Source organism: Mauremys reevesii, linkage group 1 (genome assembly GCF_016161935.1).
Source record: "Mauremys reevesii isolate NIE-2019 linkage group 1, ASM1616193v1, whole genome shotgun sequence".
NCBI lineage: Eukaryota > Metazoa > Chordata > Testudines > Geoemydidae > Mauremys > Mauremys reevesii.
The window spans coordinates 160,817,980-160,830,709 of NC_052623.1; the positions used below are offsets into that span (position 1 = coordinate 160,817,980).

Genomic DNA, 12,730 nt, shown 5'->3' on the forward strand with positions numbered 1-12,730 from the left:
TATTGGAGCTGGGCACCCAACTCTCTAAGGCCCTCTGTAAAATCCCACTCTACAGTATTATAGTTTGTCAGGTTTTACTTGCAAGAACTGAGATTTCATTTCTTAATTTCCTGGTATTTCTACTGGTAGGATATTTAAATTTGGGGGATTCTATATTGAGAGAGCTATAAATTTCAACTTTTGAAAGCATAGGAGATAAATGACACTGCTATTAAGCTAAAAATTTCAATGAGCAGAGTACTTAAAACTAACCATGAATAGGATAATACACAAAATCTTGGACTTTGTCTTTAACAGGTACAGGTGAATGTGCTATGAACGTAAAAGAAAGAAAGGACTGTGGATATGCAGGCATTTCAGTAAAAGAATGCCAAACGAGGGGATGTTGTTTTGATGCAAAGTACCCAAATGTACCCTGGTGTTTCTATCCTCACCTCAAAACAGGTAACATACCTCTATCTATGAAATGTCTATAAATATCCCATTACTTGAATATATGAAACTAATGGAAGTGGAGAATGATTCTCGTTTTCTCCCCGGCCTCTGTTATGCTTTGTGTGATGCTGGCAAATTCCCTGTTGACAGAACCTCATGGGCTCTTCCTTTATTTTCTTATCTTTCTCTCTTATACACACTCACAGTATCACATGCTGCCCAGTGTGGTTCATCCTTAATTGGGTCCTGGTATTAGTAGTCCAATTTCATGTTTAGTGGACCATGTGTGCCTGACTCAAAATAACCAATAATGCCTAATGTGAAGAGGATACCCTTAGATACCGCATGAGCCAGCTCCCGTTAACATCAATAGGAAATTTCATTTAATGTTATTTAGATTAAAAATCTAAATGTTTTCCATGAACATTTTTATTGGAAAACATTTTAACAATTTTTTTTTGACCAGCTTTAATGCGAGCATCAAAAGTGTTCCCTAGTGCTTCATTCGCTACTCAAAGCCAGGCCATGTATCAATGTGAAATATTCTTGGTTTCCAGTGTTCCCTCCCTACGTCAGACTTTTGTTCTCTTGCAGACTTACTGGCTGCCAAATAGGAAACCATAGTATTTGTATCTTCACCAATGAAAGTTCAAAGAAATGATCAAAACTTTCCTTTAGTAGTCTCATGCCCAATAATTAGAAGCATCGTCAGCAAATGGTTAGTAAATGGGCAGCCTCTGTCCCTTCTCAGTAAACCTCTCTCCCAAAATGTAGTTTCCCTTTTCAGGCCAGGAAACCCAGCAGGTCACCCTCCCACTCTGCATCACCTGTAACGTGATAGGTTTCTCTAATCTGGCAGACAAAAGAATAGCAAGATCCAGTGGCTGGAACTGAAGCCTGAAAAATTCAAACTGGAAATAAGGTGTGAATTTTGAATAGCGATTGTAATTAACCACTGAAAGAGATTTACCAAGAGATGCAGTAAATGTTTCATCACTTGCAGTCTTTTAAATCAAGTATAGCTGTCCACACTCTGCTTGTTATTGGATTCAATGAAGGGATCGCTAGATGACAGTCCAGGGCCTACGTTACAAAGAAGATTTTAATGGAGCCTTTTGGCCATTCAGCCTGTGAATCTGTACATCTGTGAAGACAAATCTTTGTCAGAAACTGCCTTAGTCCCTAATGCACAACAGACTTCAACTTTATTCTCAGGATTTTGATGACCAGAGTGTATTTCAGGTGGCAGCCTAAACTGGAACCACATAATTTTTAAGGCTAGTGGACTAATGCTCATCCTTTGCATTAACATTCCATTCATAAATGATTTATAAAGGTTTAATAAATTACCAAGGGTAAATCCATTTTTAGAACTTGTTGGCGGCAAACAGGTCATTAGTTTGTTTACAACCGTGGCTTATAAACAACTTCTACTGATGTGTTTATAACCCATCCATAACACTAATCCTGTTTGTAACATGCTCATAACATCTAGTGTTCATTTATTAACACTTTATATCCCGTTGATGAATGATAATATCAAGTGAGACAAGAATAATAAATATCCAGTAGTCCAGACAGGTCAATTCAACACACATAGTACAGAAAATCTCACTCTTAGCACTCCCTTCCTTTGCAGTGACTATCCCCAGAGAAGCAGAACTTTATAAACAAACACTGTTAGCTTCCTTCTTTAACCAAGAGTGTGTGGAAGTCCTGTGTCTTACGTTAGCTAAGAGGATTACATTAATGAAAAATATGACTCCCAATATTGGTCTTCAAAAATACCAGTCTTAATTTAATTTAATTTAATTTAGATTAAAAATCTAAATGTTTTCCATGAACATTTTAATTGGAAAACACTTTAACTTTTTTTTTTTCACCAGCTTTACTGCTGGTTGGAAACTTGAAAGTAGGGAGGAGAATAGTAAAAAAAAAAAAAGGTAAAAAAAGTCATGGTTTAGCATTAGAATAACTTTTCAACTAGCTGTAGTGATTTTTTCATCTTCATTAACCTGAAAAATAGAGACTATTGTAGGGGAATCTCAGTTATTTCTTCCCTATGCAGATATATGACATACATTTGTTTCATCTTCCTGTATTGGTTTATGTGCATATGATATATACCAGGGGTTGGCAACCTTTCAGAAGTGCTGTGCCAAGTCTTCATTTATTCACTTTAATTTAAGGTTTCATGTGCCGGTAATACATTTTAACATTTTTAGAAGGTCTCTCTCTATAAGTCTATATACTATATAACTAAACTATTGTTGTATTATAAAATAATCAAGGTTTTCAAAATGTTTAAGAAGCTTCATTTAAAATTAAATTAAAATGTTGATCTTACGCCGCTGGCCTGCTCAGCCCACTGCAGCTCAGGGGTTCCATCTGCCGGCTCCTGCCAGCCAGGATCCCAGCTGCCGGACCGGACCCACTCACCCCGCTGCCGGTCTGGGGTCCCAGCCCTGCCCACATACAGTGGGTACCTACCTTTTCCCTGGTTCTGGCACATTCTGTTCCTCTCTCTCTGCACTGAGCTGAGGGTGGGAGTGCACTGAGCACAGGGCTGGGGGTGAAGGAGCAGGCTGGGGAGTGGGGTGTAGGGTCTGACCAGGAGCTAGAATGAGGGAGGGGGCTCAGGATTGGGGCAGGAGGTTTGGGTGTGGAGCGCTTACCTGGGCAGCTCCCATTTAGTGCAAGGGGTGCAGGTGGGAATGTGGGGGGGGAGATGCAGGAGCTCCCGTTTGGTGCTCAGGGTGGGGATGGGGATGTGGGGGTGCAAGAGTCAGGGCAGAAGGCTGGGGGTATGTGAGGGGTGCAGCCAGATGTCAGGATATGGAGTGTGGGGGCCTGGGTATGTGTGGGGGTGCCAGAGACAGGGCTAGGGTCGTGGGGGGGCGGTGAAGGAGTCAAGCAGAGGGCTGGGTGTGTGTGCGGGGCTGCAGGCTCAGGGCAGAGGGCTGGGTGTGTGTGCGGGAGGTCAGGGCAGAGGGCTGGGGCTGTGTACTGGGATCGTGGGGTGCTCATGGCAGGGGGCTGGAGGGAATATGCCCCCCTTCCCCAAGCCCTGCCCCCGCTTCTTCTCTGCCTCCTCCAGAAGCAGCGAGCACGCTGACTCCACTCGTCCCCCAGCCCTTCCCTTGCAAGGGCCATCAGCTGATTAGCTGGCAGAGAGGGAGGGTCAGAGAGGAGGAGGAGGGGCAGGAACCCAGCACACTGCAGGAAGAGGCAGGGGAGCCGGCAGGACCAAGCTTTTGCCCCCTACCCCCGCGGGTGGGGGCAAGGGGGCGGAGGGAAGAGAAGAGCGGGCCGGGCCGGGCTGGGCAGGATTTTTAATGGCACGCTGCTGCCTGCCAGGACTACAGCAGACAGCAGCATGCCATTAAAAATCGGCTCACGTGCCGTCTTTGGCACGCGTGCCACAGGTTGCCAACCCCTGATATATACTATTGTTCTGCTGCTGGCCCTCTACAGCTAGGATCCTGTGTCCTCCAGTAGCCATCAGCACAAATCTCAGATGAAGGGCACAAAAAGTTGGTGCAGTTTCCAGTTGTGGCATCCCAGCCTTTATGCAACTGCCACTGTCAGGGCCTCTGCTCTGATCTTACTCACCTCCTGGGTATAACAGAACTAAAGAAAAAGAAAATCTTGACACACTCCTTCTATTAGACCAACTGAACTGTGTACAGTCATCTGAGAATGTGTAGAAGGGGACTGTTGTGTTGAACAATTGCCTGATATACACCTCTCAATTTGTCACAGCTTTGCTGCTTTAGGCTTCAGAAAAATACTTTTCATTGACCTGTAGACTTGATGGGAAAATCTGACTCTAAAATATTGGTTTTCCCTTTTTTTTCTACCCTCAGATTCTTAAAGAAAATCTACCCCAGGAACATACACCAGAAACTTCTCTGTCAATAGAACCATTGACGAAGGAATGTGTTTAAATCTTGCGATTTCTACTCTATAATAGTTTTGATTTCCAGATCATTCCTGTCTTATACAATGACACAGTTAATTACTGGATGGGGATGGGGTTTGGGTACCAACTCATTTTTTTAAAAAAATCCTCTTCACTGGTTTATATATTGGGCAACTGTTTATCATTTTCAATAAATCCAAATAAAATATATAAATGGTGTGTTGCATACCAGTTTGTTTTTAATATTCTGAATGTTTCCTCTTTCTTTCAAAATTATGACCCTGATTCTCCACTTTGTCTGTGCTGCATAACGAGGAGTGGTGGCCTCAGAAAGCTGGCTGCAACTCCATGATCCCTGACCGCTCACACCAGGGGAAGTTAGAACAGCAGAAGACCTGCTTCAACTTCTGCCTTTGGCACAAGCTAAGCTCACACCACAGGGGGAACCAGACATAGGTGGAGCCCCACTCTACTGGGTCCTCATAATAAGAACATCAGAATGGCCACACTGGGTCAGACCAATGGTCCATCTAGCCCAGCATCCCGCCTTGTGACAGTAGCTGGTGCCTGGTGCCAGAACAGGGCAATTATTCAGTGATCCATCCCCTGTCATCCAATCCCAGCTTCTAGCAGTCAGAGGCTTAAGGACACCTGGAGCATGGGGTTGTGTCCCTGACTATCTTGGTTAATAGCTATTGATGGAACTGTCTTCCATGCACTTATCTAATTCTTTTTTTTAATACAGTTATAGTTTGGGCCTTCACAACATCCCCTGGCAACAAGTTCCACAAGTTCACTGTGTGTTGTGTGAAGATGTACTTCCTTTTGTTTGTTTTAAACCTGCCGCCCATTAATTTCATTGGGTGATCCCTGGTACTTGTGTCATGTGCAGGGGTAAATAACACTTTCACATTCACTTTCTTCACACCATTCATGATTTTATAGACTTCTACCATATTCCTGGCCCTTAGTTGTCTTTAAACTGAACAGTCCCAGTTGTCTTAATCTCTCCTCATATGGAAGGTGTTCCATACATCTAGTCATTTTTGTTGCCCTTCTCTGTACTTTTTAAAATTCGAATATCTTTTTTGAGATGGAGTGACCAGAATAGCACATGGTATTCAAGGCGTGGACATCCCATGCATTTATATCATCTCCGGAGGCGGAGGTGAGCTGGGGAGGGGAGTGGTTCCCTTGCGCATTCCCCAGGTTACCGGCTGCGGCGTGGGCGGCCTTCCTCGCGCCCCCCGCCCTAGCTCACTTCTGCCTCCGTCTCTCTGAGGCCTGAGCATGAAGCCGCCGCACCGCTTCAGAGCCCTCCCAGGCTTCCCGTGAGAACAGCTGATTCGCAGAAAACGGGGGGTCTGCGAGCTCGGCCTGACCCGGTGCTCCAGGTGCTGCATGGCGGCGGCGTGGCCCGGCTCCAGCTGAGTGGCGCGGCTGTAGTGCCGCCAGCCACCTCCAGGCAGCGCGATAAGCTAGTGGGCAGGGGAGTTCAGAGGGGTGGTCAGGGGTGAGTGGGTTGATAGGGGTCGGGGCGGTCAGAGGGTGGGGAACAGGGGGGTTGAATGGGGGCAAGGGTCCCAGGGGAGCCATCAGGAAGGAGGCAGAGGTTGGATGGGGTGGCAGAGGACAGTCAGGGGACAGGGAAGGGAGGTGGATGGGGAAGGGGTCCTGGGGGGGCATCAAGGAACGCAGGGGGTTGGATGGGGCAGGACTCTTGGGGGGGGCCACGACCCCCTTATGGGGTGAGGAGGGAACCAGTTAAGATTTTGGCAGCTCATCACTGGCCGGGGGGGGGTGGGGGGCTGAGGAGTTGAGTGGGCAGGCAGTGGCGGGGGGTGAGTAGGCGAGCCGGGGAAGTGGGGGCTGAGAAGGCGAGCGGGGGCAGGCAAGCTGGGGATGTGGGGGGCTGAGGAGGCAAGCTACGAGTAGGTGGCTGACTTGTTCTATTGATCTGGTCTGGCTCCCATCCCCTTTCATAGACTCAAAGACTTTAAGGTCAGAAGGGACCATTATGATCATCTAGTCCGACTTCCTGCACAATGCAGGCCACACAATCTCACCCATCCACTCCTGTAGCAAACACTTAGCCTATGTCTGAGTTACTGAAGTACTCAAATCGTGGTTTGAAGACATCAAGCTGCAGAGAATCCTCCAGCAAGTGACCTGTGCCCCATGCTGCAGAGGAAGGCGAAAAACCTCCAGGGCCTCTGCCAATCTGCCCTGGAGGAAAATTCCTTCCCGACCCCAAATATGGCGATCAGTTAAACCCTGAGCATATGGGCAAGACTTACCAGCCAGCACCCAGGAAAGAATTCTCTGTAGTAACTCAGATCCCATCCCATCTAACATCCCATCACATACCACTGGACATACTTACCTGCTGATAATCAAATATCAATTGCCAAATGAATTGCCAAAATCTCATCATACTATCCCCTCCATAAACTTATCAAGCTTAGTCTTAAAGCCAGATATGTCTTTTGCCCCCACTACTCCCCTTGGAAGGCTGTTCCAGAACTTCACTCCTCTAATGGTTAGAAACCTTCATCTAATTTCAAGTCTAAACTTCCTAGTGTTCAGTTTATAGCCATTTGTTCTTATGTCCACATTGGTACTAAGCTTAAATAATTCCTCTCCCTCCCTAATATTTATCCCTCTGATATATTTATAAAGAGCAATCATATCCCCCCTCAGCCTTCTTTTGGTTAGGCTAAACAAGCCAAGCTCTTTGAGTCTCCTTTCATATGATAGGTTTTCCATTCCTCGGATCATCCTAGTAGCCCTTCTCTGTACCTGTTCCAGTTTGAATTCATCCTTCTTAAACATGCGAGACCAGAACTGCACACAGTATTCCAGATGAGGCCTCACCAGTGCCTTGTATAACGGTACTAACACCTCCTTATCTTTGCTGGAAATACCTTGCCTGATGCATCCTAACACTGCATTAGCTTTTTTAACGGCCATATCACATTGGCAGCTCATAGTCATCCTGTGATCAACCAATACTCCTAGGTCCTTCTCCTCCTCTGTTACTTCCAACTGATGTGGCCCCAAATTATAACTAAAATTCTTGTTGTTAATCCCTAAATGCATGACCTTGCACTTTTCACTATTAAATTTCATCCTATTACTATTACTCCAGTTTACAAAGTCATCCAGATCTTCCTGTATGATATCCCGGTCATTCTCTGTGTTAGCAATACCTCCCAGCGTTGTGTCATCTGCAAACTTTATTAGCACATTCCCACTTTTTGTGCCAAGGTCAGTAATAAAGAGATTAAATAAGATTGGTCCCAAAACTGATCCCTGAGGAACTCCACTAGTAACCTCCTTCCAGCCTGACAGTTCACCTTTCAGTACGACCCATTGTAGTCTCCCCTTTAACCAGTTCCTTATCCACCTTTCAATTTTCATATTGATCCCCATCTTTTCCAATTTAATTAATAATTCCCCATGTGGAACCATATCAAACTGCCTTACTGAAATCAAGGTAAATTAGATTGACTACATTTCCTTTGTCTAAAAAATCTGTTACCTTCTCAAAGAAGGAGATCAGGTTGGTTTGGCACGATCTACCTTTTGTAAAACCATGTTGTATTTTGTCCCAATTACCATTGACCTCAGTGTCCTTAACTACTTTCTCCTTCAAATTTTTTTCCAAGACCTTACATACTACAGATGTCAAACTAACAGGCCTATAATTATTTGGATCGCATTTTTCCCCTTTCTTAAAAAAAGGAACTATGTTAGCAATTCTCCAGTCGTACGGTACAACCCCTGAGTTTACTGATTCATTAAAAATTCTTGCTAATGGGCTTGCAATTTCATGTGCCAGTTCCTTTAATATTCTTGGATGAAGATTATCTGGGCTCTCTGATTTTGTCCCATTAAGTTGTTCGAGTTTGGCTTCTACCTCGGATGTGGTAATATCTACCTCCATATCCTCATTCCCATTTGTCATCCTACCATTATCCCTAAGCACCTCATTAGCCTCATTAAAGACTGAGACAAAGTATTTGTTTAGATATTGGGCCATGCCTAGATTATCCTTAACCTCCATTCCATCCTCAGTGTTTAGCGGTCCCACTTCTTCTTTCTTTGTTTTTTTCTAATTTATATGGCTATAGAACCTTTTACTATTGGTTTTAATTCCCTTTGCAAGTTCCAACTCTACCTGGCTTTTGGCCTTTCTCATTTTATCCCTACATGTTCTGACCTGCAGCTGTCTGGAGGTGCTGCCTTCCTCAGTCACACCTCATTCATTCAACAGGGCAACTGATTACAAAGTGGGGGGAAGATCTTATTCTACTTCTAGCAAAAAGACATTTTTCTTTTACCTTAATTATACGACCTTAGGGGCCCACTATAACATATTACCAAGGTTCAATACCGGTTTCGGTGGGGCTGCGCTGGGGAAGGAGGGTTTGTTTCCACGGAGCTGGCAGCGCTTGAAAGGGAGGTTGTTTCAGGGGGCTGGGCGGCGCTGGGGGGCGTTCAGTGGCACCGGGGGGATTTTGGCCCTCAGCTGTTTTCTTTGGAGTAATATGGCCCTCGCCGCTTTGAGTTGTGCAGGCCTGACTTAGAGGCTTCCTGGGTTGGGGCTCAAAGTAGTGGGTGGGCCCAGGTCCCCTCCAACAGCTATTGGGGAAGTGGCTGTGACCTGAGAGAAGGAAGTTTAGACATGCCCAGGAAAAGGACTGTTTGTGGAACTGTAAACCCCTTTGAAGGGGGTTGAACTGAGACTGACCCAGCTGGAGATCCAGAGTCAGAGGACTAAAGGGCAGATGAAGAGTCACCAGGTAGGAAGCCCTAGGGGTCTGTTTCCTCCCAGAGTAGGAACCTTTGCAAGTAAGCTGGCCAACTAGGGTACTGAGATAGGCCCTGTTGGTCAGACTGAGGTCCAGAGCCCAGGCAGGGCTACAGAGATGTTGCCAGTGGAAAGGTATTGCAATAGGCCCTGTTGGACTGTGAAGGGACTGAGTCAAAGAGGAGCTGCAGGACATTACTGAGGACTTTGAAATAGGCCCGGTTGGACAGTATACCCCAGAAGGAGGTTGTTTTCTTTAGTTTCTCACATGGACTGTGAGAGGGATGAGTCACCAAAAGCCTGCCTGACAAGCGCAGCTGCTGACAGGGAGCACCATGAGTGGAGGAAATTGAAAAACTGCAGATACACCCTACCAGAAGGGGGCACTCGCAAGAAGTGGGTGTCACGCTGCTACAGATCCCTTTGTAAATCTTCGCAGTCCGTTTTTGGCGTAACTATATTGAGTAATTTTGTATTGTCTGCAAACTTTGCCAGTTCACTATTTACCCCTTTTTCTAGATCATTTATGAATGTGTTGAACAGCACTGGGATACCCTGCTATTTATCTATTTCCTTTGTGAAAACTGACCAGTTATTCCTACCCTTTGTTTCCTATCTTTTAATTAGTTACTTATTTATTACTTATACTTATTATTTTGTTGGTCTTTTGACTGACAATCAACATTCAGTTGCCAGTTTGATGACTTTAGTTGTGGTTTTCCACTTAACAGGGTGAACCATGTGAAGGTCGTCTTCTTTCATCCAGCTTCCCATCTGGCAGATTATGGACAACATACCCCAACAATGCCTGAAATTGCTTTATACAGAGTAAAACAGATTTATTTGGGGTTTGGATCCCATTGGGAGCTGGTGTCTGGGTGCTAGAGACAGGAATACCTACTGGTTTTCAGTTAAAGCCTGCAGCTTGGGGGGGGGGGCGGGTTCAGACCTGGGTCTGTGTTGCAGCAGAGTAGCACTGTCTTGCTCAACAAGGCAAGGTACTGAAGTCCCAAGCCATCAGGGGAAACAGGCTCAGAGGTAGTTTCAGCATGTCAGGTGACAGATCCTGATGCATAAATGGGAATTTTCAGTAGGAGTAGAGAGGTTATTTTATTTCCGTATTTGGTACTGGTGTCCAGTTCTGGTGCCCACAATTCAAATACAATGTTGGTAAATTGAAGAGGGTTCAGAGAAGAGCCAGGAGAATGATTAGTGGATTAGAAAATATGCCTTATAGTTATTGAGCTCCTTGAGTTATTCCTCTGGTTGAAGATGATGCTATTGCAAGGCTAGTTCCAGAAATGGGGTGGTGTAGAATACATCAAGACAGCTTATGACAGAAGCTAAAATGGCCAGCCATAACATATGTCTTGGCCCCTTCCACATCAGTCAAAACAAAGTGTGTGTTACTTTGGTAACCTCCCTGACTGTATTGGCTGGGCACATCCAATATTTCTGTCATATGTAAAAGCTGAAGTTTAATATTTTTAGAACATATGACAATGGTTTTATATTTGATGAAAAATTGCCTTCTAGCTTACTTAGTGTCCATAGCTTTCTGGGTTCTATCCTACCAATGAGGCAAAGCCCCTCAAAGGGGCAGCTCAGAGCTTCACCATCCTAATGAGAGCACTTTAATGTGGTCCATCACAGACAGACACACTAGGCTGGTACTCCACTATCTGGCTCATTGTGTAATTGTTTGGACCTGTGCAGAGCAAGTGTTAAATCCCACCAAATCAGAATGGTAGCATGTTACACCTACTTCACACTTACTAAATCTGATCATCTGGTCTTGCCAAACTGTGTCCAGTCCAGGATCCAAGCAAAAGAAGACACAAAAGGGGACTTTATGCCACTTTTTTGGTTCCCCAGTCCTGGGGCCGGTTTGACTTTGGGCACTTTAGAGTAGCCTTCGCACTGATCTAAGCTGTGCCCCATTGCTTATTACCCCCAAGGGGCTGTTCTGGCAATGTGGAATAGCAAGAGTTCAGGGGCACTCTGTATGCAGCCTCCTCCAGATGAACATGTTCCTGGTCATGCTCCCATAACAGGGCATAAAGAAGGAGTGTTGAGCTGGAGTAGATGGTCCAGAACTAGCAGGAGAATCTTCAGCTGTCTGGTTAAAGATGCTTGACTGTTCCTTTGCACCACTGGTACAAAATTTCCAGGTCCAGGATCTAGCCCAGTTCAAATAAGTGTGACTACACAAGATGCAAGGCAATTGAGAATCAGGCCCAGACCTTTAGGACAGGGGTTCTCAAATTGGGGGTCAGGACCCCACAGGGGATCGTGAGGTTATTACATGGGGGATCACGAGCTGTCAGCCTCCACCCCAAACCCCACTTTTCCTCCAGGATTTATAATGGTGTTAAATATATAAACAAGTGTTTTTAATGTAGAAGGGGGGTCGCACTCAGAGACTTGCTGTGTGAAAGGGGTCACCAGTACAAAAGTTTGAGAGCCCCTGCTCTAGGAAGTGTAACCATAAATATAAATACATAATTATTATTGATGTCTATAAAAGGTAAAGCTATCTACTGGGTGACTTCAGTTTCAAATGTGGAAACTGGCAGGCTATTTCTGATCAGGCTATGCAATTGTTCCCAATATTACATCTGAGAAATGAAAAGCTTAAAATGCCATTACTTTCTTTTCTTTCTCAGCAATAAGTGTGGGTTTTGTATAGGATAAAAGTAAAAAGATCTATCTGGTGTGTCAATAGGGATTAATCACTTTTTCCAAGACACAGCTTAGAAAGCTGAATTTAAAGGCAGAGGAAATCTGCAATGAGGGTATGACTGAAAAGATGGATTCCAAGCTCCAGTTCAGTACAAACATGGGCCCTGATCAATGTGTCAAGGAAAATACTTCAGCGGGAAATGGATTGAGCTCATGGCATTTTTCCCATGACAGGGATCCTTTGCAAGTGCATATCCTAAAATCAAATCCAAGTGACATAGAATTGTCTGACTAGTTCATCAGTTCTCTTCATCTAAACAAGGTTTGTTTGAGCACATCTGTGAAAAGTTCTGGCATGAAAGCCCTGGAGACTAAAATCTCCAGCAGCATGGGTAGTAGTATTGCATACTTGTCCACATTGCCTAATCCATGTGCTTTAACCATGATCTGGAGGAAGTACTTGTAGGGGTGAGGAGGTAGTTCAGTCTCCTTGGTCCCATTAGTCCTTGTGTCTGCTAAGGCAGCCAACAAAGTTATCAATCAATGCCATAGGTGATGGGTTAGTCATGTGGATACTTGACCATTTGGAAATAGACTATGATCCAGGGCTGCCCAGAGGGGGGGGGCAAGAGGGGCAATTTGCCCCAGGTCCCGAGCCCCACAGGGGCCCCCACCAGAGTTTTTTGGGGCCCCTGGAGCGGGGTCCTTCACTCGCACCAGGGGGCCCGGAAAACTCTTGCGGGGCCGGGCGCAGGAGCTTCTTCACTCCCGGTCTTCGCCGGCGGGGGGTCCTTCCGCTCCGGGGCGGAAGGACCCCCCGCTGGCGAATTACCGCCGAAGATGGAGCGGGACCTGCCGCCGAAGTTCAGCTTGGTCTT

General features: G+C 45.4%; 1 protein-coding gene across 1 annotated transcript in view; it reads left to right on the top strand.

Moving 5' to 3' along the window:
• Window positions 1-4,522, top strand: part of LOC120376040 (putative gastrointestinal growth factor xP4) — a 34,235-nt gene extending 29,713 nt beyond the window's left edge. Inside the window, exons 10-11 of the mRNA XM_039496956.1 lie at window positions 298-444; window positions 4,302-4,522. Of these exons, the coding sequence (XP_039352890.1) occupies window positions 298-444; window positions 4,302-4,309 (155 nt within the window). The 3' untranslated portion in view covers window positions 4,310-4,522. The remainder of the gene's footprint in view (window positions 1-297; window positions 445-4,301) is intronic.
• The last annotated feature ends 8,208 nt before the right edge of the window (window positions 4,523-12,730 follow it).